This window comes from Cyprinus carpio, chromosome B4, assembly GCF_018340385.1.
Source record: "Cyprinus carpio isolate SPL01 chromosome B4, ASM1834038v1, whole genome shotgun sequence".
NCBI lineage: Eukaryota > Metazoa > Chordata > Actinopteri > Cypriniformes > Cyprinidae > Cyprinus > Cyprinus carpio.
Window position 1 is genome coordinate 29,643,059 of NC_056600.1, and position 27,027 is coordinate 29,670,085.

General features: G+C 37.2%; 1 protein-coding gene across 1 annotated transcript in view; it reads left to right on the forward strand.

Annotated features, from left to right (window-relative positions):
- Nucleotides 1–24,013, forward strand: part of LOC109069575 (membrane-spanning 4-domains subfamily A member 4A-like) — a 32,687-nt gene extending 8,674 nt beyond the window's left edge. The window contains exons 2-8 of the mRNA XM_042722495.1: nucleotides 13,394–13,592; nucleotides 14,068–14,178; nucleotides 14,276–14,344; nucleotides 14,946–15,089; nucleotides 16,544–16,657; nucleotides 21,536–21,610; nucleotides 23,912–24,013. Of these exons, the coding sequence (XP_042578429.1) occupies nucleotides 13,419–13,592; nucleotides 14,068–14,178; nucleotides 14,276–14,344; nucleotides 14,946–15,089; nucleotides 16,544–16,657; nucleotides 21,536–21,610; nucleotides 23,912–23,983 (759 nt within the window). The 5' untranslated portion in view covers nucleotides 13,394–13,418 and the 3' untranslated portion in view covers nucleotides 23,984–24,013. The remainder of the gene's footprint in view (nucleotides 1–13,393; nucleotides 13,593–14,067; nucleotides 14,179–14,275; nucleotides 14,345–14,945; nucleotides 15,090–16,543; nucleotides 16,658–21,535; nucleotides 21,611–23,911) is intronic.
- The last annotated feature ends 3,014 nt before the right edge of the window (nucleotides 24,014–27,027 follow it).

A 27,027-nucleotide genomic window follows, 5' to 3' on the forward strand; every position in this document is an offset into this window, starting at 1 on the left:
ACGAATATGGTGACATTTGGATTCATGCCGAATGAGAGAGGTTGGCTGCATGAGAACAATGGTGTTTGCTTTCATTTTTGCTTTAAATTAATTCTTTGTTTAGCAAGAAGTCTTGTTAGGCTTGTTTAGAAACTTGTTTAGTTGTGAATAACATTAAATTTAAAGGGCTTGCTGTGGGGTGAGGAGAACTAAAATAGCCTATAGGCTAGCTGTTGTGTTTTTATTGTTTCTACATTAGGGCATATAATTGCAGTTTGTGCTTAAAAGTAAAAGTAACTCAAAAGTAGTGTAACGTATTACAATTCAGAGACAGTAATATTATAACTAATTACTTTCAAAAGACAGTAATAAGTAATATATAATTGTATTGCATTTTGGAAGTAACACTGGCCATTTGTAATTATTGATCTATAATGGCAGGTAGGTCACTAAAAATTTTCAGTGGATCTATAATGGCAGGTAGGTCACTTTTATAAGTATCTTTGGAAATGAGCATCTGCTCAGTGCCTTAAACCTAAATGATGTAGATCACATTAAAGAGCAGGTCATATTGGTTTTGAAAAATCTCTCTTTTGCAGTTTATAACGTAGCTATCCTTAAATGAAAACAATCTGCAAAGTTGTTAATCAAAAAAGTGCATGATAAATAAAGATATTGTCTCTCAAAAGAGAGAGTCGGTTCTGAATCGCCGTAACGAGTCGTTATATGGTCGAATCTTTTGCCCTGTTACCGGTGTACGTCACTTGGTAACACATTTGCATAATCCCCGCCTGCCCGCGAAATACGAACAGAGTCTGATCTGCCCACAAACACTTCCACTAGTTAGTGTGTTTACATCATGTTGAGAAGACGCGGTGTTCAAGGATACCACAGAAATACAATTCCAGCCTTTTGTTGTGTGCTTGCCATTTTATCATGCTACTGCTTTTTTAATCTTGGCTTTTATCTTCGTTGGCTTCTAATCTTCTTAATTTGGTTTAAAAACAAACTCTCTGAACCATAACCTGTAAGTACGACTGATACGTTATGTGTACATTTTCAGCTGTGTGCTCAAAATATCAAGTTTTTGTGCTAATATGTGATGTATATCTAGTTCAGCTTTAGGTTTCCAGGTAAAGCACGATATTACTGTCTTACTGAAGTAGTTCTAAAAATTCGCAGTGAACCTAAGAATATGTCGATTATTGTAGACTGACGTTGTTCTAATTACTTTGTTTAATAATAAAGAATGTAGTGTAGCACACAGACTTTATAATAATTGTGAAATTGCTGTTTATTGAGCTACACTGGCAGTTTACAGGGTTAATGCGGGGAGAGATGAGTGATTTCGGCTGGTGCTCCTGTGATACAACTGTTCTGCGTTCTGATTAAAAGTTAAGACTAAGCGTCTTTTGTCTGTCATTCTTCAAACATTACAGTAGACGTATTTTGGTTTACAAAACTGTATTGTTTAATCAGTTAGTCATGTTAGCACTCAGCTAACGTATCCACCTAGTGTTCACAGTTTAGCAGCTAAACTTTAGCTGTGGGCACGATTTGCTTGCTCCGAAGTGTTTTTGTATTTTATGTCATTATAAGAACGGATTGATTATAATATTGTTTTATGTAAAGGTGCTTTGTCAATGTTAGCGCGGGCTAACTGTCTCAAGGACTCATCTCTGTGCCAATCACAACAGGTTTGGCCAGCTGACCAATCAGAGCAGAGTAGGCTTGAGGAAGGGAGGAGCTTGCTCCGAACTTGCTTGAAACGAATCATTGCCTAATCATTGAGACACCCCTCGCTGCAGACTGTAGCGCGGTGACGTCACGTATCTATGTCACGTATGTGTTTACCGCGCATGCGCAAAGTGACGTAAGGTATGTCTATAACACGCATGCGCATTAAAACGTGGTGATGGCGCATGCGTGTTTTATTTGCATTGCGTGGTGATGTAACACAACACTAAAATAAAATACATATGTATTAAAAAAAACAAAATGTAGTACAGCCAGGTCCTTCTCAAAAAATTTGCATATTGTGAAAAAAGTTCATTATTTTCCATAATGTAATGATGAAAAAATTAAACTTTCATATATTTTAGATTCATTGCACACCAACCTGAAATATTTCAGGTCTTTTATTGTTTTAATACTGATGATTTTGGCATACAGCTCATGAAAACCCAAAATTCCTATCTCAAAAAAATTAGCATATCATGAAAAGGTTCTCTAAACAAGCTATTAACCTAATCATCTGAATCAACTAATTAACTCTAAACACCTGCAAAAGATTCCTGAGGCTTTTAAAAACTCCCAGCCTGGTTCATTACTCAAAACCGCAATCATGGGTAAGAGGTTAACCCAGAAGGCCATCATTGACACCCTCAAGCGAGAGAGTAAGACACAGAAAGAAATTTCTGAACGAATAGGCTGTTCCCAGAGTGCTGTATCAAGGCACCTCAGTGGGAAGTCTGTGGGAAGGAAAAAGTGTGGCAAAAAAACGCTGCAGAAGGAGAAGAGGTGACCGGACCCTGAGGAAGATTGTGGAGAAGGACCGATTCCAGACCTTGGGGGACCTGCGGAAGCAGTGGACTGAGTCTGGAGTAGAAACATCCAGAGCCACCGTGCACAGGCGTGTGCTTTTGAACCAGAAACAGCAGCAGAAGCGCCTGACCTGGGCTACAGAGAAGCAGCACTGGACTGTTGCTCAGTGATCCAAAGTACTTTTTTCGGATTCGATGAAAGCAAATTTTGCATGTCATTCGGAAATCAAGGTGCCAGAGTCTGGAGGAAGACTGGGGAGAAGGAAAATGCCAAAATGGCTGAAGTCCAGTGTCAAGTACCCAAAGTCAGTGATGGTCTGGGGTGCCATGTCATGTCTGCTGCTGGTGTTGGTCCACTGTGTTTTATCAAGGGCAGGGTCAATGCAGCTAGCTATCAGGAGATTTTGGAGCACTTCATGCTTCCATCTGCTGAAAAAGCTTTATGGAGATGAAGATTTCGTTTTTCAGCACGACCTGGCACCTGCTCACAGTGCCAAAACCACTGGTAAATGGTTTACTGACCATGGTATTACTGTGCTCAATTGGCCTGCCAACTCTCCTGACCTGAACCCCATAGAGAATCTGTGGGATATTGTTGAAGAGAAAGTTGAGAGACGCAAGACCCAACACTCTGGATGAGCTTAAGGCCACTATCAAAGCATCCTGGGCCTCCATAACACCTCAGCAGTGCCACAGGCTGATTGCCTCCATGCCACGCCGCATCGAAGCAGTCATTTCTGCAAAAGGATTCCCGACCAAGTATTGAGTGCATAACTGAACATAATTATTTGAAGGTTGAATTTTTTTGTATTAAAAACACTTTTCTTTTATTGGTGGGATGAAATATGCTAATTTTTTGAGATAGGAATTTTGGGTTTTCATGAGCTGTACGTCAAAATCATCAGTATTAAAACAATAAAAGACTGAAATATTTCAGTTGGTGTGCAATGAATCTAAAATATATGAAAGTTTAATTTTTATCATTACATTATGGAATAATCGTATCATTTTAGGTTAAATTATACAGAATTACAGTTTACCATATTTATTAAAAAAAACAAAATGTAGTACAGCACATATCTAGAATTTTAATCGTATCATTTTAGGTTAAATTATACAGAATTACAGTTTATTCTGTAATATCGGTGTAGTATTTTATTTACAATTTATTAAAATTCTGTTGCACTATACTTCACTGTGCATATTGTAACAATACAATTTACTGGCACCTTATATATTTCTTATTTTAATATTTCCTCTGTCATAGTTCTTGTTTATTTATTTAGTATAATTATAGACATGTTTCTGTTACTTTGGAAATTCTACATGTGAAATATTTAATCCAATAAAGTATTTTTAAGTTAAACTGACTACATACAGTATATTTTCAGTGTCTGCATTCCATTTTATGCATGGTGCCTCCAAAAAAACCAAACTGATAACAGTGATCTTTTTTTTTTATTATTATTGCAAAGAACAAAACTGAAAATATAATTGTATTATTGTAGATCAATAAAAACTATAAACATGACTATAAACATGACACATGAGAAAAAAAAAATGCATCTACACGTTATGAAATTCTCCTCCATCATTTAAAAAACAATCAACTGAGCAGTAGCCCTCAAAGTCTTTGAAGAAATAAAACCCACGCAGGACCCTGCCATTCCCAACATAGCCAGGTGGACAGTCTTTAAATATTTCACAGCACCGTAGGCACTGGGTCAGTGAATATGGCACCCGGAACTGCTCTCTGTATCGTGCAGAAAATGCACTCCAGTTCACGACACCTAATTGACATAAAAGAACAAACAAAAATAAAAAAAAATAAAATCATTTAAAAGAAATTCAAAAGATCCAAACAATAATCAACATAACCATCAACTATACTGATATATTATAGGATGGTGTTAGGAAAAGTGTGTTATTTGCTTCGTCTGTAAAGTACCTATTAGATTTAATTTATAATCAACATAACCATCAACTATACTGTGTGCATAATTATTAGGCAAGTTGATTTTCTAGTCTTTTTAAAAAAATTTCAAGCACCTTTTTACCAATTCCAAACCACATAAATCTTAACTACTATTGATTTTGTATTTAATCATTTATAAGTGATATATAATTGTCAATGAAGGCTGTAAGTGAAAAACTATAAGGTATGTTTTCTTTTACTGATAAAATATGAACCAAAAAAGAGGTTTAACTCTGAATGAAAAAAAAAAAAAAAATTTAAATTGTCAAGTCAAAATTTAGGTTGGTTTGGCTTGAGAAAGCATAGCCTGAAAGTTTGAAGTTTTTTTTTTTAATTTAAAGTTTTACAGTTTAGGGCAATACAGCCTACCAGAAAAAACAAAACAAAAAACAGACAGATAGATGAGAGGAGACAGACAGACAGACACTCTAATACTTTTTACAGTACTCACTACACTTTAGAGTTAAAGAACTTACTGTCTAACCACGTGAAGTGGGCCTCTTCTTTGAATTTTGTCTCACTGACAATGTCCCTAAAAAGCTTGCACGTGAGAGAAAGTCTCATAAAGGCCATATCTCCGTCGTCTGAGACCACTCTCAACAGGATCTGCCTGAGGATCTCCTGTGGCATCTGTCCAAAATAACCAACATTCAGTCTAAAATGTGACCGTAGATAAGACTGATAAAATTAAAAAAAACTGATAGATTGACAAGATTTGATACTGTGCTTACCTTGGTCAAATAATCAGCAGGTGGGGGGCTTCCATTGGCTCTAAATTGGAGAGTAATAATGCAATGTCAAAACCCTGTTAATTGTGCTGTACAAGAATTAAAGTAGAACCCATACCTGCTCTTTCTAGTCTCATCTTTTTTCTGAGTTGTTTTCATTCCGCGTCTGACCTTCAAATGTTTAAAATATAAAGAGATTATGAAGAGATCTTAATGACATCCCCAGAAGAGGATCTGAAATTCACAGGTTTAGACTGATATATGTAATGAAATTATTTACACTTTATAGGTAAAACGTAGGGTAGCGCATTACTGCCACAAACATTTATTATTTTGTCCACTCGATTATGTTGAATAAACGACATCTTTTCTTGTAATAACGAGTTGTTGTTAAAATGATAATTATCTTATTAAAACGACATATCATAAAAACAACATATTATGTCATAAAACAGCATAACATGTGGCAGCAATATGCACCATCATAAAAACACTTCTTTGTACTATTTAATTTAAACTGTTAGATTATGTTTACAGATAAGTCTGCAACATTTCACGTGCAGTACAACTTGATCTGACTTACTTCAATGGATAATTACTCAGCAGAAGCATACACCACCACCTTCTAATTGTTGGCATGTCATACTGTAAAATAGAGCACTGATGAGCTAATGGTAACTAAGGATCTCTAAATAAATGACTTCGGAATTTAAGACTTACTTTGTTGAAATCAAAGTGCCCCTCCAATACCACGTAGAGTGCATACTACAATACGAATTAAAGCTCATTTTAACAGACAATGTACAATCATATACCAAAATGTTTGTTTTCTAGTCAACAATACCAATAAACAACACATCAAATGCAATTTCTTTCAGATGTAGGACATTTATCATACTTTCTGGTATGACTTAGATTACAACACTCCATGGCTTACCATCAACACAAACACTCCGCAGTTATTTGAATTGTGTTGTCTGGGAATGCCCTGAAAATTACAAGAAAAAAAAACATACATAATTTATTTATATTTACATATATATATATATATATATATATATATATAAATAAATTATGTATTATTATATATATATCCAATTTATATATATATATAATTTATATATATATATATATATATATGTTATATAATATATATATATATATATATAAATAAATTATGTATGTTTTTTTTTTGACCTTCACAAAAATGGGGATATATGGTTTAAAACTGAACTACCATAACCCCGAACTCATGAACTTTGAACATTTCAGTCGTAAGACCTGTAACTGTTCATGAAACGGCAATCACTGAAGCCACGTCCGGAAAGGGAATCAAGCCAATAGATCTCTCTATTTTTTGGCTTCATGATCTAAAACAATGTAACTTTGACATCAACTGTCAAGTGCTAGCACGTTCCTTTACATTTGTAAGGTATAAAATACACAAGCAGAACATTTAAAACATTTTGATTATTTGATCATTAAAGAATTATTTTGAGACCTACACAGATCTTCCAATGATTTTCTGACCAGGAGGGAAGCAGAATTATGTCATGACTTTGCTAGATTTTCTTAAGAATAAAAAGTAAATATGAAATCAATTTATACATTTATAAATAGATAAGTTATTTAGAATATAAATATTTTTAAAATGGCTTCATACTGCCTCAATCACAAAACAATGATACTCACAGGAACATTGCACATTGGGTCTGCGCACAAGGGTGGCAACCAAGTCACTGTCACATATGAATTAAAGACATGGACCATTATGCCCTGTTAAGTAAAAGTGCAACAATTAAATATTTTTTTTTTTCCACACATTGTGCATACAGAATATTTGATCAAGGGAATGTTTTGTATTACCTGAAGGTCAGCAATATCCTTCACAACAGAAAGACAGGCATTCAAAATCTGTTAACATTTAAGAACAAAAAAGAGCACATGGTACTATACTGTACTCCATGGGTTAAAGGGTAAAATTATATTATTTTAGCTGCATCTCACTGTTGCTTCTACTTCACGTTGGTGCCCTAAAGTAAGGAAATCCATCCTGGAGAGAACTGTAGTTCCAAACAGATGCCAAAAATTTCATTGGCTGGTCCCGTCTCCATTAAGGCATGGTTTAGCTATGAAAATAACAGCGAAGTACTACAATGTGTCTTTTTTGTTAGTCTTAAAACAATAAAAAAAAAACTAACAGTAATAAAAAAAAAAATAATAAAATTTAAAAAAACATCTTTACCTGATTCAGCTGGACTGTACTAGGTAACTCTTTCCAGCATGCCTTGTTCGGTTGCACATCCCGTAGAGCAGTAATACTCACCATGGAAGACTCAGAAGGGACTGAGGAGTACATAAATGTGTAAATAAATTTATTTAAAAAAAAAAAAATTCCAGTTTAACGTCACATTACATATTTTTAAAAAATAACATGCGTACATTGGTCACGTTTTCGCTTTTTGTCTCCTGAGGGTCTGTCATCAATTTCAACAGATTCTGAAGGTGTGCCTTTAGATGGAATAAAATTTGATGCATTATATGTCTAGTAATGCTCTCACAATAACCAAAAACTTGACTAATCAGACTAATCTTACCTACAACAATCTGACCATAACCATTTAAAATCAACTGATCATTTGGTGAAACAATTTTTCTTAGATTTTCTTTCACACTTTCATTTTTTGATTTGTTGTAGAGGTGGATTATGTTTCGCATTAAAAAGGTGTCAGCATGTTCATAAAATAGTTATTTTTCCGCATCCCAGCAAACAGCTGTTCTGCAGTTTGTGTGTTCAACCACCCACTTAGTTCTGGGACTAAGTTGACTCTTCCTATTCCATCATACTCATCAAATCTATCATACACATCAAAACGCTCAAAAAGAACATAAAACTCAGATGAACCGCTAAGAGGATGGCAAGTGGTATCCTTTTCCGGCTGTTTAACTTTTAACCAAGGCAAATTCACGGTCAACTTGCTTTCTTTAGCCAGCTGAATATTTCCAGGTGTTGGCTCCACAAGTCTGCCTTCATGAGGGCTAAAGGGTAAAGTTTCTGGTTCACGAAGATTGGCATGTGTTGCTAGTCCTCTAGCAAAATCATACAGTGAGACATCTGGGAAGTGTTTCCAAGAAAAGAGCAAATCAGCGAAGTCTCTTGGAGACTCTGCTCTAATATTAAATTTAATGGAGTACACTACTCCACAGGGACAAGTAATTACTGCCCATCCACCTAACAGAAAAGGAAGATATAATTAGTAGAATGTACAATTAAGTGTTAGGTAGTGTAGTAAAATTTCTTTAAGAAATATAACTGTAGTTGCTATCAAGTTTAATGAATAAAACAATATAAAATAATTCTTACATTATAATCATCAAAGTAAATGTCAAGGAGAGCAGAAAGAAATCTTACCAGAAGCACCCCAGATCTGCTGGAACACTTTGTCATATGAGGAGCGGTTTTGCATCTCCTGTCTTAACCGTAAAACAAGGTCCATCTTAGATCCTTTCGACTCCAAACGAGTTTCCTTATGGCTTCAACCTAAACCATCATTATGACATAAATAAAAACCATTGACTAATTTATTAATAAGTATTATCTAAGAGCTCACCTTCATCTTGAAGAGCTAATCTCCAAGTCTTTCTTCAGTAATATCAAGATCCACCATATCACATGGCTTGTTTTTTTTTTTTTTTTTTTTTTTTTTGCAAATTCTGTGTTTAACACCATTTCAGATTTCCTTGTGTTGACACCAATCCAAGGAGGCCAAAAATCATAACTCGGGGGAACTACGAAGGGGTTATTCTTGCCACCTTGCATTAACAAGCATATTGTAAGGCACACAAGTTAACAATTACAATACAATTTCTATTAATAGCAAAAACAATTAAACCAGCATAGTAACAATAACAACAATAATAATAATAATAACAACTAAGTTACTTCTAAGAAATCCCCGACCAACCATCTCTTGTGTCACTTGCTCCCAGAATGACACAATGTTGGTGTTTCCCTCAAAGTCTTCAGGGGGAGTTTTTATTTCACTGACTAAAACAAATGGAATTCATATTAAAAAAACAAACATAATCTTTTCAATTTTAGGTACTGTTCAGTGTAGTAACTTACAAGGCACGGTAAAAACTCCTTTTTTGTGGAGGTCCATGATTACCACTTTAGGGTAATAACCACAATTTATGCAGGAGTACATGTAATCGTGATTTGTCAGTGCTTCAGAATGAATGTATGCATGAAGCACCGTGTCATGGCTGGGAAATTTAGTATTTTCAGTGGCTTCAAGCAGGCTGAGGACCCTGCTAACTGCGGTGTGATTCTACAAGAACAATTCAAACATTATAGAGGCAAATTTGAATCTTAAAGATCAAGGAATTCAAATGCAATATTTAAACTTTCAAATTCTAATAATTGATTTAAGCAGCAATACCAGGTACTATAATGGGTAACATACCTGAATAGCATTGCGAAGAATCATGCATAAATGCAGACAAATCAGCAGGTGGTCATTAAAATTATGAATACCGTCTGTGCACTCTTGATAGCGGAATGTCATTCTGCAGTTGCTGCAGATTTTGTAGTAGGTGGAAATCCCTTAAAAGATAAGAGTTTTCCTTTTCAAACTGCATACATATTTATTTATTTATTTATTTATTTTTTATTTACCTTCAATAACTCCTGTAAATGTCAGAATCTTTGATATATATATATATATATATATATATATATATATATATATATATATATATATATATATTAATTATTTTTTTTATTTACCTTCAATAACTCCTGTAAATGTCAGAATCTTTGCTCTTGATGTTATGAGGATCGGCTCACTTAGCATATGATTTTCCTTGCACTGTGAGCAGAAAGTCTCCTCTGGAATTAGGCGGCGTGGGAATTCACACTTAGGCCGAATGCCATTGACCAGTTCCTTTGGCAGGTCTGCAGGAAGTCTTTTCTCTTTCAATAAATATAGCACGATTTTCTTTATGCCTGCCTCATTTGGTGGGTACTGTTGATCTTGTAGATCTTCTGTTTGGTGTGGAGAACTCGGGATTGGATCAGTCCTTTCTGTGGTCCGTACTTTTCTAAAAAGCAACTTTTGAGTTTGAAACAAATGCCATTTACCAATTGATTTATGCACACATGATTGTTTTGTCTTGTTGTCCATGTGATTTTTTGGAGTCATACACAACAATGACTCTCCCAAGCCGGCTATAATATGAAGTTTTGGGTTCATACACAGAAATATATTTCTTGGATGAGGGTCCAGAAATTGTTACCTCCACTGAGAGTGGCACACCTACAATAGCTGCTGTCCGCTGCCTTTCAATGCACTTCTTTTTTCTGTCTTCCCCGAACCACTTTTGTTGCACCATCTCTGTCAGCATTTCTTCATGTAGAGTGATAGTGTCGTCAGTGCTTCAAGGACAGGAATCCAAGGATTTCAAATGGTCGCATTCGAATGCCTTCAAACCACTTCGAAATGCAAATTCTGTGTTTGTGTTACACTGGTCTACCTCACACATGATTCTGTGGTTTGCCCCCCCATGTTCTCTTCTGCACATGTATTGGCAGTGATGGGCCAAAGAAAGATTTCTGAACAGCAAAAATACCATTCTCACTGTCGATGCATTGACAAAGAAAGTGACGTTCAGATGTAATCATTTGTTTCACATCTGTATGTTTTCTTGTAATGTGGAGCCGTAGGTTTTTCTTATTAACTTCAATTCCACAGTGAATGCATTTCACCCTGATTTGTTTTGAAGCAGTCTGGACATGGTGTTTAGGAGACACAGACGTGTGTGGTTCACTTGTTGAAGGCGGAGGTTGAAGTAGGGGTGCTGTCTGAGCAGAAGCTGAAGGAAGAGGTGTTTTACCAATCAGAACCATGGGTGTTGCAGTTCTTTGTGGAGATGGAATCTTTTGCTTCTTTTGTTTGCATTTTGTGAGATGAATGTTAAATTGTGCTTTTCGTATAATAGTGGCAGAGCAGTAGCAGCAATGAAAATGAGAATCATCTCTGCATTTTAAGTTGCACCTGATGATAATATAATCTGAAATGTAAAAAAAAAAAAAAAAATACATATTATATGTGTGTGTGTGTGTGTGTAAAACCCAAATACACTCACAAAATAATGTTTTTGGATGTTCAAACACTACACACCTTCTTCATGAACAGCTGTTTTCAAGTGATCCTCCACATGTTTCTCGACACTGTACAAGTCCACTGGTTTGTAGACCCAGGTTTCACAAAATGGACAGTGATAATTATCACAGCATGAGATGCATTGTTCTATTTTTATGTTTTCTCCTTTTCTGAGGACAGTAGCATGCATCTAAACAAAAACACATTTACAGTAAAGTAAATGTTTCTATATTTCATATTTAAAGGATTTCTGCCAGTCAAATGAAGGTTAATTTAAGAGGTAACACTTTACAATAATGGTTAATATTAGTTAATGTATTAATTAACATGTACTAACAATGAGCAAAACATCTGTTACAGTATCTAATAATATTTGTTAACGTTAGTTCATTAAAAAGATGACAAATATGAGAATTTTTTTTGCAACGCCTGCAACAAAAGGTGTTATTAGCATATTTTATTAATATAAGTCTTTCTGCTCTATTTTAAGACATCTCTAAAGGCTAATTTTTGGCGAAATAATGCTTTTAAAGACCAGCGTTAGAATCCCTGTCACTTCGAATACCAACACATATCATAAAACATGTCATAAATGTCCGAAATCACACACATTTGCAATCTATGATTATTACTAAAGCATCCTTGCAATTAAATAAAATCCGTTAACACAAATACACATTGTTTTTAAGAAAACATAAGTTAATGTTCTTTGACTTACATCCACCGATTCTTGAATCCACCATACACCCGGAAGTGAATGAACGTGTACATGCACAGTAACGCCAGTACGTACGGCGCGCATGCGTGTTATAGACATACCTTACGTCACTTTGCGCATGAGCAGTAAACACATACGTGACGTATGTACGTGACGTCACCGCGCTACAGTCTGCAGCGAGGAGTACTTGTAATCATTGGCAAATTACTCTAATATTAAATGTATATTCTGAGAAAATTACAATGTTTTCTGACCTTAGATGCATTTAAACCTGATGTAGGGGACTCCAATACAATATTGGGACACTTTAAAATACCATATGACCTGCTCTTTAAAGGGGTCATATGATGCTACTAAAAAGAACATTATTTTGTGTATTTGGTGTAATGCAATGTGTTTATGCGATTTAAGGTTAACATTATTTTCCACATACTGTACATTATTGTTTCTCCTCTATGCCCCGCCTTCTGAAACGCATCGATTTTTACAAAGCTCATCGTTCTGAAATGCGAGGTGTGCTCTGATTGGCCAGCTATCCAGTGCATTGTGATTGGCTGAATGCCTCAAGCGTGTGACAGAAATGTTACGCCCCTCACCATACTGTGATGCCGTGTTTGAATCCCAGTGGCAAATTATTTAAATATGTAAACATACTTACAGGCTGTGAGTCAGAAGCGCCAGACTGTCCTTGCAACGTTTGAACTGCCCAACTTTATAGAAACAGCTGTTGTGCCACAGACACACTGTAGGCTACTGGTTCAGGAAGCAGTCCTCATCCTCCATAAAATGCGCAGCACACATCTGAATATTAGGTTTGAACTGTTCTGGAACAGCGTTGAAAAACAACTTAGCCACTGATTTCTAGTTATGTCCTCTTTTGGAAGAACAAACAAAGTTTCACTTTGAAACTTCGAAACACACAGAGACTCCACGACATGACGCCTGCGGCAGCAGAGAGAATAAACCTTAAGCCTTCTTTCTTTGCGTGAACATCTGGGCAGCGTTATGCAGATCTTCCCACATAGTGACTTAGATATGTGGGGGCGTGTTTGAATGAGGCATTTTAGGTAGGGACGGTTGACTCTTAACTTTTATAAAGAATATCTCTTTGGATTTGAGACTTTAGTCTTTGCAGCTTCACAGATCTTCTTTATGCACCAAGAGTTTGTAACACTCCAAAGAGAAAGGAAAAACTGAAATCACATCATATGACTCCTTTTTAAACATGATCTGTTTCATAATCATATTTTGGTTTACATGTTTTGATTTACTATGATTCTGTACAGGTCAGTTTGAGATTGAGAAACCAGAATGTCCCACACTGTCATTCCTGTGAACTCTTCGACAATCGTCATCCAGTTTCAACCAGCAACACAAACAGCACCACAAACTGCTCCTTTCCCTGTTTATGTACAACAGGAGACAGGAGCTTCACCTCTTCATGGACTTCAGGCATTTCTCAAAGGCCAACCGAAAGCCCTTGGGGTGAGAAATGTCTCATAAACCCTTTTCTGTGTGTATATCACTGTGAGGTAAACAAATGAATGCATGAATACATTCTAACTGAGGAGCGGTGCACACATTAGGAAAGCATACACAATATTTATTGAAGAATGTGACTTATTGTCTTGGTGGCAGGGCAGGAAACACACCAGTATAAGATCAGGTTTATCAATTACAGAATAAACAGCAAACTTTACAGTGTGTCAGTCACAGAGAAGAATGTTGTAGGAGCTGCAAACTATCAAAAAAAGGGGAAGTAATCCAATCTTGCACATCTGCAAATACAATGACAATGTATAATTCAATGATAATTTCATACTTGCAGAATATTTTTTGGGGGTTATTTTTCTAGTACAATCATAAGTCCATAACTACAGCTGCTATACTTCTATATTTTATATTGTCCCACTTTATGAAAGACTCTCATGCTACTCACACTTCTTTTTGTCCCTCACAGACGGTCCAGATAATGATCGGTGTGATGACTCTGCTGTTTGGCATTGTGTCTACAGTTTATGCTGAACCCATCTTTGTCTATACTGGTGTTACTTACTGGGGATCTCTCATTGTAAGAAACTACTATACAATTAAGTGTTCTTTCTTTTATAAAACAAGCTACATATTCCAACGCAAGCTTTAATTCTTGTCTTTCTCTCTCTTCTCAGTACATTGTCTCAGGCTCACTCTGCATTGCTGCAGAAAACAAAATTAATTCACCCTCCAGTTTGTGTTTGGTATGTACTACACAACACTTTTACTTTTAACCCTTGTGTGGTCTTCTGTCATTTCTGACCAGAGAATTTTGCATTTTGATTTTTTTAAAATCATAGCTTCACCAGAATGGTACGAAACTTGACTTTTATGAAACTTATGTGAACACAAAAAAAATTGAGGGCATGATTCGAAAAAGCTAAGTGGTCGTAAAAAAAGTAGTCACACTCATGGTCTTCGGTCAAAAATGACCGACCATAGGAAATTAATGGGAAATGGGAAAAAAATCTAAAATACAGAACATAACTCTAAAAAAAATATAAAAAAAAACCAACACACAAACCAAAAAACACAACAGCAATGAAGGGGTGAAAATCTAAAACATCTAGAATGCAAAATCAACACACCAACTCACACACGCGCGGACACACACATAAACACCTATGAACTGGTGTGACTGTAACGCTGCAGCTATGTAAAATAAAATCAATAATTCGACTACAATGCAGTAAGTGTATTTTTATCACACTCTATATACTTTTCTATCTACAGTATCATGTTAACACAACGTTTTACAGTGTTGCCAATTTATTAATCTGTTTTATGTTGTTTTTCTTCCTACAGATGAATACTTCACTTGGACTGAACATTTTCAGTATTATAACCGCAGGCATTGCCATTATTTTAATTTCACTGGATTTGGCTTTAGGGGCAATATACACTGACTGCAGTGGTTATAACTGTCGTGATTTAGAGAGAAGGTATAAGGTATGTCAGCAACTTTTATATTCACATTTATTTATTAATTACTATAAGGACACTGTGTGGTCAGTACACAAGCATTAATCTGCACTCATCTCTTCACTCTTTTTATCATTTTCAGAAGTAGTTTATAGATCATTTAATTCAATTCAAGTTTATTTGTATAGCGCTTTTCACAATGCAAAGCAGCTTCACAGAAAATTGAAGTTTCTGCATTATATTTAGTAATAGCTTATCAGTGATGACTATCTCAAGTAGATGTCCATGTGGCAGAAATGTACGGTAAAAATCAAGCAGTTAGTCAATGTCATGTAACCAAACAGACGGTGAACACTATTAGCAGCAATGATTAAATGTTGCGATCAAACTTATAGCAAAATTTACAATTTACAATGCAGGAAGTCATTGGCATTACGCATCAATTGTAATTTCAGTCCAGTTTGACCTATAAGGTATTTGCACCATAATTTAATTTAATGCCCCCCAAAAAGGATGTCTTAAACCAGAAGTGACAAGACATTTTTAACAGAATACTGACGTCTGTTGTGCAATAACCCCATTAGCATCTGGTTTAAGTGTTTTGTATGTGCTTCATTAAACATGGAGCTGTTTTTACTCAAGACACCTTCAAAGGAGGTACCAAAGATGATCATAACCAATGTCCATCATATATACAGACTATCTAAAGGTTTTTATTATTTTTTTCACTAACAATTCGATATTAAAATTGAATAAAACGTCATCAGAAAACAGCCAGCAAGGTTAGCCGATTACCATAAATGTCCAAAGATATCAGCATTAGTTTGTTACGAACCCCGTTATTAAAGTGCTCGTTAAAAGGGGTAAGCAACATAAAGAGACACGATGTCGAGATAGCAATTTGAAATTGTTTATTATTAGATCAAAACTCACATATCAGCAGGCAACTGATCAAGGACAGAGATATACAGACATAGACCAACGCAACATAGAACCAAACAACATTCAAACACAGCTGAGCAGCGGCTGGCGGAAACATCATGACGCACACAGGACTCCTCGTCAATCCTCTCAAGCCCTTCTCACCCAGTGTACGTCAAGCTCTTCACAGAGCTAAAACAGTGATCGCAACGATCACGCCGCTGTGGAAAACAACCGTATCCATCAAGTTCCGCCCTCTTCTCTCTTCACTCTGATGTTATATAGGCTATCCAGCCTAGATACTAAACCGGCTGCAGGTGCGCAGGGGCGGAGCCTATTAAGAAAGAGAGAACCAGATCAATGAAAAAGATACACATAAATAAACATAACTCTGGCCGTAACATTATACAACTGTTAACACATTCTCCATGAACTGGATCCGATGAGACCAGTGACCGTTTTCTTGGTTTGGTCAGGTGACATTCAACATAAATTATCATTATAGTAATTATCGTTGATTTTGTTATTAATATTTGTGTTCATGTTGATTTTTCTCTCAGACTCTCTTCAGGGGAATCAGAGGTGTATTGCTGTTATTTGCCTTGCTTGAGTTTATCATCTCCATCTATTTGTCAGCATTTGCCCGTAAAAACATCTGCAGTTCTCGTCCTCAGGTGAGTAATATCATTAAATAAGTTTGTCTCTCTAACTCCAGTCCACCATGTTAAATTGGTGCTACTTGCCCTTTAAAATCTTAAGCATATGCACTAAACCACATGACTTATTACAATTATCATAATTTCCTTGGAGGGAAATCAACTCCATGAACAGTGTATTAGTCACAACCATTCTTCTCCTCATTTTGGATTTATTTATTTTTTATTTTATCTTTATTTGACCCTCTAACTCTAGCACTATCTATTCTAATTCTATTCTTTATTTAAAAAATATATATATATATATAAATAACACTAGCTTCTCTAATCATTTTGTATTGTATATATTTGTTTTCTATTTATTATACAATTAACAGAACAAAAAACAAATTTATTCTATTCTTTTTCTATTCTATCTGTTTTCCTTTTTATTTATATATAATTAAAAAAACTGTACTGCATTAAGATGAGACTTGTTTTAGCACTTGTATATCATTGCTCTTTTGTTGATTTTGATTGCTTCCATTGTCCTCATTTGTAAGTCGCATTGGATAAAAGCGTCTGCTAATAGACTAAATGTAAATGTAAAACAGGCAGAGAATATGGTAGCTTTAGCAATTAGCCTAACAGAAAGCCAAGAATCTCTTTTAGAAAGGCAATTTGGAAAACAAAATATGACGTGTAATCAGTGTTGGGTGTAACGCGTTATCCACTAAGAGTGTAATGATACATCGATATGTATCAATGGATTGATTAAATTTCAAATGATACTATGCATCGATGCCACAAGTAAAATATCGATTTGCGGTACCTATATTTTGGCACTCTCCACATTCACTTGTCATTTAACGTCCACCTATGCATTTCCACCAAAGCACGCATTTTCGTTTATTCCCCGCACTCTGCATGCGTCGGGCCTGTTTACACTTGGTCACTTAATGCGTTTTTTTTTTTTTTTATAATGGATTGATTACATTTCAAATGATATGAAGCATCGATGCCACAAGTAAAATATCGATTTGAGGTACCTATATTTTGGCACTCTCCACATTCACTTGTCATTTAACGTCCACCTATGCATTTCCACCAAAGCACGCATTTTCGTTTATTCCCCGCACTCTGCATGCGTCGGGCCTGTTTACACTTGGTCACTTAATGCGTTTTTTTTTTTTTTTATGATCGGACAGCTATTCGATCGTGAAAAGACCACATGTAAAATCCCTCCGAAATGCTTTCGAGACGCATTTAAATCCGATCGCTCAAACCACTTCAGGAGCTAGACAAGCGTAATGCATCTGGTTGTTGAAACCATATGTAAATTTTACTCCTCCCAAAATATTAAAATAATAAACATGTGAGATCGTTTTTATAGGCTATACAGTTAGATATGACAGTACAGGTCCTTCTCAAAAAATTAGCATATTGTGAAAAAGTTCATTATTTTCCATAATGTAATGATAAAAATTAAACTTTCATATATTTTAGATTCATTGCACACCAACTGAAATATTTCAGGTCTTTTATTGTTTTAATACTGATTATTTTGGCATACAGCTCATGAAAAACCCAAAATTCCTATCTCAAAAAATTAGCATATTTTCATCCGACCAATAAAAGAAAAGTGTTTTTTATACACAAAAAAAGTCAACCTTCAAATAATTATGTTCAGTTTATGCACTCAATACTTGGCCGGGAATCCATTTGCAGAAATGACTGCTTCAATGCGGCGTGGCATGGAGGCAATCAGCCTGTGGCACTGCTGAGGTGTTATGGAGGCCCAGGATGCTTCGATAGCGGCCTTAAGCTCATCCAGAGTGTTGGGTCTTGCGTCTCTCAACTTTCTCTTCACAATATCCCACAGATTCTCTATGGGGTTCAGGTCAGGAGAGTTGGCAGGCCAATTGAGCACAGTAATACCATGGTCAGTAAACCATTTACCAGTGGTTTTTGGCACTGTGAGCAGGTGCCAGGTCGTGCTGAAAAACGAAATCTTCATCTCCATAAAGCTTTTCAGCAGATGGAAGCATGAAGTGCTCCAAAATCTCCTGATAGCTAGCTGCATTGACCCTGCCCTTGATAAAACACAGTGGACCAACACCAGCAGCTGACATGGCACCCCAGACCATCACTGACTGTGGGTACTTGACACTGGACTTCAGGCATTTTGGCATTTCCTTATCCCCAGTCTTCCTCCAGACTCTGGCACCTTGATTTCCGAATGACATGCAAAATTTGCTTTCATCTGAAAAAGTACTTTGGACCACTGAGCAACAGTCCAGTGCTGCTTCTCTGTAGCCCAGGTCAGGCGCTTCTGCCCGCTGTTTCTGGTTTCAAAAGCACACACGCCTGTGCACGGTGGCTCTGGATGTTTCTACTCCAGACTCAGTCCACTGCTTCCGCAGGTCCCCCAAGGTCTGGAATCGGTCCTTCTCCACAATCTTCCTCAGGGTCCGGTCACCTCTTCTCGTTGTGCAGCGTTTTTTTGCCACACTTGTTCCTTCCCACAGACTTCCCACTGAGGTGCCTTAATACAGCACTCTGGGAACAGCCTATTCGAGATCAGAAATTTCTTTCTGTGTCTTACCCTCTCGCTTGAGGGTGTCAATGATGGCCTTATGGACAGCAGTCAGGTCGGCAGTCTTACCCATGATTGCGGTTTTTGAGTAATGAAACAGGCTGGGAGTTTTTTAAAAGCCTCAGGAATCTTTTGCAGGTTTTTTAGAGTTAATTAGTTGATTCAGATGATTAGGTTAATAGCTCGTTTAGAGAACCTTTTCATGATATGCTAATTTTTGAGATAGGAATTTTGGGTTTTCATGAGCTGTATGCCAAAAATCATCAGTATTAAAACAATAAAAGACCTGAAATATTTCAGTTGGTGTGCAATTAATCTAAAATATATGAAAGTTTAATTTTTATCATTACATTATGGAAAATAATGAACTTTTTCACAATATGCTAATTTTTTGAGAAGGACCTGTATAAGCCGATGTGAAAACTACCTCGAGTGAAACTGAAAGTAAGTCGCAGACGCAACACAGCCATCTTCATTAAAAATACTTACCTATCTCTACAGTGCTGAGGCCGCGCTCTCTCCTGTTGCGGTCTCTGACATTGAAATTAGCTGATAATGAATACAATGCAGCGCATATCTATTGCTTTCATTGACTTGAACTCTGTTAAATTTGCATATAGCGCGGAAATTGAAGAACGGCTTTATATCCGTTTTGCAAAGACACATTTATGTGGCCAAGTGTAAATGGAAACATTTTGACGAATCAGATAGATATCCGATCAGAGAAAACGCATGAAGTGACCAGGTGTAAACAGGCCCAGAAAGAATAAGAATGAGACTGGTACCAGTGTACCATCCAAGCTTGAAATGTCTACTTTTAAACTGAACAAATTAAAATCGAAAACAAATATTCTCTGATTATGTAATCCGTATGAAACTAAAGCGATGTACAGTCTTTCCCTTATCTGAGCTCATTATATGCAGACACCTTCATCTATATACAAAAAATATATAAAAAAAAAAAAAAAATAGATTTGTCTAATTTTCATCGTTTTTGAAAGAAGTCCTGCTATGAGGAATTTACTTCAGAAGAACAGCATGATCTGACACTGCTTTATTCAGCAGAGAAGATAATTTATGTAATTTATACTTACCTACATTAGTTAACGTGTTATTCTTACATAAACCTGTACGGATTTTACTACTTGGGCTTTTCCTTAACATCTTGCCAAACTGAAATGTATTGTTTAACTTTTCTTAAGCTTTTTTGTTATTCAGATATGTTATTATTCAGAGTATTTCTATTTATTAACCAAAGAAGGTTACTTTTTTTAAATAAAAATGTTTAAGTATTACAGTTGTTTTAAATCTAAAAGGCTAAACTATTCTATGTTTGACTCAAATTGAAAGAATAAAGAGTTTAATTTCTATTAAGGTTTATAGGGATTTTAAGATGTAGCCTAATTAGCGATTTGAGTAATTAAGTTACTTTTCAGACAGAGTAATTAGTAAAGTAATTTAAATACAATATTGATGTAATTAGTAATAGTAATTAATTAATTAAAAGTAACTTACCCAACACTGTGTGTAATACTTACTTTGTCTGGAGCTGACGTTCACGCATGAAGTGTTGGCAAAAAAAATACTTCCAGAATCAACATTTGCAAAAATTCAGCGTTAAAGTAACCCTCATTTGTGAGGCACCCAAGCACAAAATAACTGACATAAACATACAGGTCTTTAGCGATTTTTCCTTTAAAAATTAAACTTAACCACAGTGTCCTCAGCGGCTCGGAGGGAGTCTATGGAGATTCATACTGGACATGAATTTTTTTTATTTTTTTTTTATTAAGGTTTTATATATTTATTACAGTTATTCCTAAATGTTAGTCTTCTGCTTGTATGTTGTTCTATCCTAGCTAGTAATTGGTTTCATTAGCTAAAAACTTAACTATAACTACTAGACATTGCATTGCAAAAATTCATATAACAGGGTAGATAAATTTCCCAGGCCACGTGCAAAATATTTGGTCAGGATTATTAGGTTATACTTGAACTTGAGGCCTGAGTTCAACCTGCATCAGCATCTCTACTAATAGCAGAACTCAATTTTTAACTGCTTCAAGAACAGCAATGTTACCATTTTCTGAGAAAGGTCACAAAGCAAGTTGTGAAATTATTTTTGAGATCAAGATGAAGGCGTAAGTTTCCACACCAAACCATTTAAGAAGGATTTCTGTCTTTTAAGTTGTTCTTATTCCAGTTAAAATACAGTAATTGTTTATAAACCTGTAATATACTGGGACTGTCTGGGTTTCTGGCATTTCAACAGTAAGAAGGCATAAAACATTACATGTGTATTTAATTATTGTTTTCCAAAGGTCCAGTTTGCTCCTCTACCACCACAGCCCTCTGATTTCAGGCCCATTCATTTCCATGATCTTCACAGCTCGGAGGTAAGAAAGGCTTGAACCTGAGTTCTTTGAGTAAAATTGTACTAAAAAAAAAAACATTTGGATTAAGTGTTGAGTATCCATGTACTGGAAATGTGTAAAGCGCTCAATAATGGGCACGATAACTATTACATAATATTATCAAGATTCAAAAATATATACATAATTACTGTGATTATGAGACTATATGATGGTAATACTCCTGCGTCTCCTAGTTCCTTGCTCCCGTGTATTGTGACACAACAGCCGACTGATAAACAAAGTAAAGCGGCACCTTTTCTCCCCGCGGTTATTTTGCATTTTTGAGAAGTGTTTTGTTTTTGCTTTTCCTGTTCGATCCTCCACGCTAACATGTTCTGGATCGGGATGACTTACCATCGCCCCGCGGAGAGTCTCAGATTCAGAACCCCTCTGTCAGCAGTTCCCACGTCAAAATCAGCCAGCCGTTCCCTAGTCAAGTTTGCTGTGCCTGCTCCTCCAGACCACCCTCCAGTGCCAGCAATTCGTAGGCGCTTCCCTGACCCCCAGTTAAGCCCGGTGAGGGCTCCAGAGCGGGCTCCAGTGTTGCCCCCGGCCCCAGAGCTCGCTCCCCCAGAGCTCGCCCAAATTCCATCTCCTCGCTCCAGTGTTGCCCCCGGCCCCAGAGCTCGCTTCAGTGTCGACTCCGGCCAGCCCCAGAGCTCGCTCCAGTTCCAGCTCCTCGAAAGTGCTTTGCTGTGCCTGCTCCTCCAAAGCACCCTCCAGTGCCAGCACCCCGTGTGCACTATCCCGATCCCCAGCTCAGCCCAGGGAGGGTTCCTGTTTCCCCCCGTTAAGCCCAGGGAGGGGTCCTGTTTCCCCTGTTAAGCCCAGGGGCGGCTCCTGTTTCCCCCGTTAAGCCCAGGGAGGGCTCCTGATCCCCCGTTAAGCCCAGGGAGGGCTCCTGAACCCCCGTTAAGCCCAGGGAGGGCTCCTGAACCCCCGTTAAGCCCAGGAAGGGCTCCTGATCCCCCGTTAAGCCCAGGAAGGGTTCCAGGCCCCGAGTTCAGCCCCGTAAGTTTCCCCAATTTTTTTTTTTGAGGGGGTGGGGGCTCCAGCCGTAGAGGCCGAGGTAGGGGCCGGGGCCATGGCCTCAGAGGCCTGTAAAGCGCTCAATAATGGGCACGATAACTATTACATAATATTATCAAGATTCAAAAATATATATACATAATTACTGTGATTATGAGACTATGTGATGGTAATACTCCTGCGTCTCCTAGTTCCTTGCTCCCGTGTATTGTGACAGAACAGCCGACTGATAAACAAAGTAAAGCGGCACCTTTTCTCCCCGTGGTTATTTTGCATTTTTTGAGAAGTGTTTTGTTTTTGCTTTTCCTGTTCGATCCTCCACGCTAACATGTTCTGGATCGGGATGACTTACCATCGCCCCGCGGAGAGTCTCAGATTCAGAACCCCTCTGTCAGCAGTTCCCACGTCAAATCAGCCAGCCGTTCCCTAGTCAAGTTTGCTGTGCCTGCTCCTCCAGACCACCCTCCAGTGCCAGCAATTCGTAGCCACTTCCCTGACCCCCAGTTAAGCCCGGTGAGGGCTCCAGAGTGGGCTCCAGTGTTGCCCCCAGTGTTGCTCGCTCCAGTGTTGCCCCCGGCCCCAGAGCTCGCTTCAGTGTCGACTCCGGCCAGCCCCAGAGCTCGCTCCAGTGCCAGCTCCTCGAAAGTGCTTTGCTGTGCCTGCTCCTCCAAAGCACCCTCCAGTGCCAGCACCCCGTGTGCACTATCCTGATCCCCCGTTAAGCCCCAGGAAGGCCCCCTAACCCCCCTTAAGCCCAGGGAGGGCTACTGACACCACATAAAGCCCACCAAGAGTTCCAGGCCACTACATCACCCCAATAATCCCCAACAATTTTTTTTTTGGGGGGTGGGGGCTCCAGCCGTAGAGGCCGAGGTAGGGGCCGGGGCCATGGCCTCAGAGGCTACTCCGTCATGGCCTCCTGAGTCTCCTGCTCCGCCATGGCGCCTCGAACGGGTACCACTGCCCACTGTCCCGTGTCTGTCCTGAGGGACCTCCAGAGCTCCCACCCCCCTCCACTTTGGATGTTACGGGGCATGAGGACAAGCCTTCCAGTGGGGGCCTTACTGTATGTCAGACTCTGTCCCGTGTTTTGTATATGTCATCTCCCCCTGCACACCGTGTGATTCCACGTCTGTGATTATAAGACTATATGATGGTAATACTCCTGCATCTCCTAGTTCCTCTTCATAGGCTGATAGCTGATCATATATATATATTATATATATTTATTTATTTATTTATTAAATCTTACAGATACCTGTGGCCAACAGCTATTCCATTCATGACCAACCTGCAGACGCTCCTCCACAATACAGTGAAATATGAATTAAAAAAAAGTGGAAAGTGTTGCCTTATAAAAAAAAAAAAAAAAAAAAATGTGAGTATATTGGAAAATATAATGTGATATAATAATATATTTACATATATGAGAAATGTTTTATTGTATAAACCATATTTGATTTCATGTACATGTATATATTATGAAGAATAATATTGAATATGTACTTTGTAATAAATAAGTAAATATATTGTAACATTTTTCAATATATGAAAGCATTAATTCTTTATCGTCACACCCCAGGACTTTTGGTTGTGTTTTCTCTCTCATGTGCCCATGGCCTAGTTTTTCCTTTTGTCTGATTATGTCATTCAGTTCACCTGTGCCTTTATCATCGTTTATCATCATTTGCCTGTGTATTTAGTTCTAGTCTGTCCTGTGTTTCCTCGTCCATTGTTAAAGTTGAGTTGTGCGTGTGTTACTTGCCTGCGTGATGTGGATAACTTCTGTGTGGATTAATTAAAGACTGTTTACGTCTTCTTTGTGGGCTTATTGTACACCACACCCCTGACACTTATGTATTATATTAATATTTTGTAATATGTTAATGCAATATAATATTTAGTATATTTTCAAAATAGTTGAACAATTTAATATATTGAGTGTTAATATACAAGACAATGTTTTCTTTGCATAAGGATTGTGGTGCTGCAGTTGTGTGTGATGCTTTCATGTGACACATTTGTTTCCCCACTGTCCATTATCTCTGGGGTTTTTTTCTACTAAAAAAAGAGAACTAAGAGAGCTAAGAAAGAAATCACCTGATCAGATAATTATTGCAGTTTTTTAATCACTTGTGTATAAATTAACTTATGTATAAACTATTCAAGTCTAGATGATTTTTCATGATTTTCTTTAAGTCAAGAATGCTGCATAATCATTCACAGATGTCGATAAGTTGTTTTGAACAACTATAATTGCTTAAAGTAATCTGTAAGAATAAATTATACTGAAGAAATGCCTAATTCATGTCTTAATTAAAAGCAGAAAAATGTTGAAAAATGTTTGTGATGAAGTTGAAGGGCATTTCTCATGACTGGGTCAGCACTGTTTAAAGCACTGAATCAATGGCATTGATGTTTATGAAGTGAAACATCAGCTTCAGTGTAATCCATGTGATGATTGTCGACTGAGCATTAAAATGGAGCCCAAAGTCATTCATAAATAAATCAGCATTTTAAGCATATCCATTGAATGAATGGTTTTTAATGATGACTCACTTGCAAAGTCAATCCATTGCCACCACCTGCTAGCGAAACACTGACTACGTTTACATATGCAGGAATAATGCGATTATTTGCAATAATCAGAGTAAGAACTTAATGGCATTATGATGTTTACGTCAAGAGCAAAGCTCTTCACTCCCGTTTACATGCAATTCTTATTATTCGCTAAGAACTGTGGTTATTTTTTTACTGCTATTTTTCACATACCCCACTGCACAGCACAAACGATGGACTCAGAAAGAGCGGATGTGTTGATGGCTGCTGTTTTAATTTATTTACATCTAATGCAAACACTTCTGTATGGTTGTATTCCATGCTTTTTCAGCATCATAGAAATGTGATGGAAATTCATTTGCCTACACTGCCGTCGCGTTCTACTCACTGTTTCTGGTAATGAACAGAGACTGGTGGCAGCGAGTTGTGTTTTTGCCCAGAAATGCCATCGTTTTTAATCTGAGTATTATTACAGGTTCGTGTCACGTCATTCAAGTACTCACGAGCACTTTGGTCAGAGCAGCAATACTGTGATTAAGGTATTTACATGCATGTTTATTTAAATTAAAATCGGTGTACGCCACTAATGGGTCATATGACGTCGCTAAAAAAAAACATTATTTTGTGTATTTGGTGTAATGCAAATTACACCAGCTATCCAGTGCATTGTAATTGGCCAAATGCCTCAAGCGTGTGACGGAAATGTTACTTCCCTTAACATACTGTTATGTAATCCCAGCAGCACAAGACTCAGTCCAGCTGCTCTGCTCGTGCAGATCCCATCATCGGTTCTCTTTTAGCAGTTCAGTCAATGTACTGTTTTAGTTACACCATTTTAGGAGGGTGTGGTTGACCCTTAACTTTGATAAAGAATATCTCTTTGGATTTGAGACTTTAGTATTTGAAACTTTACAGACCTTCTTTATGCACCAAGAGCTTGTAACACTCCAAAGAGAAAGGAAAAATTTAAATCGCATCATATAACTCCTTTAATACGATTATGCTTGCTGCGATATTATTTAGATCAAAGTATTGCAATTACCTGAGGTAAAGTTTAATCGCAATATTGTCAAAATCTCATTATATTTGCATTAAGTGGACCTGACACACCAGAAAAGATAAGAAAAATGGACAACACAAAAACACATCAATATCAATCATGGGTTGGGGGGTGTCCAAGAGGACAGTTTGAGATATAATGGGGGTCCAGTACTCAAAAAATTTAAGAACCACTGATCTGGATTAGGTAATCAGATTCCAAAAATCAAGTACTAGTAACTAGAGTATATTTAGACCTGTCATGATTATTAAATAACCATTTGATCGCAGTTAATTGGTCTAAACGACAGACCACCCCACACAATTTGCAAGTTTTTACAAGTTTTTAAGTCATCCCACAGCCACACATACAGTAGGTGGCCAACCAAAAGGCCTACTACCGCCGCCACGGGGCCACGGCGTTAACTGCAGGTCAGTCTCATGTTAAAGTTGTTCACGAAACTACTGACAGGTGGCGCAAAGGGACAGTTTGCAAACTGACCGTAATTATGTTGTTTTGTAAACGGAGATCAAATAACGAAATAAACAACAATAACATTATAATATAACATTATAACATCCTTAGAAAGTTAATTTGTGTGAGATAGTCGTAGACTGCAGCCTAACGCATTAAAAAGAAAAAAAATTATTAAATTTACACAAAGGCTGATACTGCATGTTATGGTTATTAAACAGTCATTATGAAAACCATTTAAGCTACACAATTTCCTTATGTTGTATTAAGGAGCTTTATCCCCTATTTTGTTTAGTAA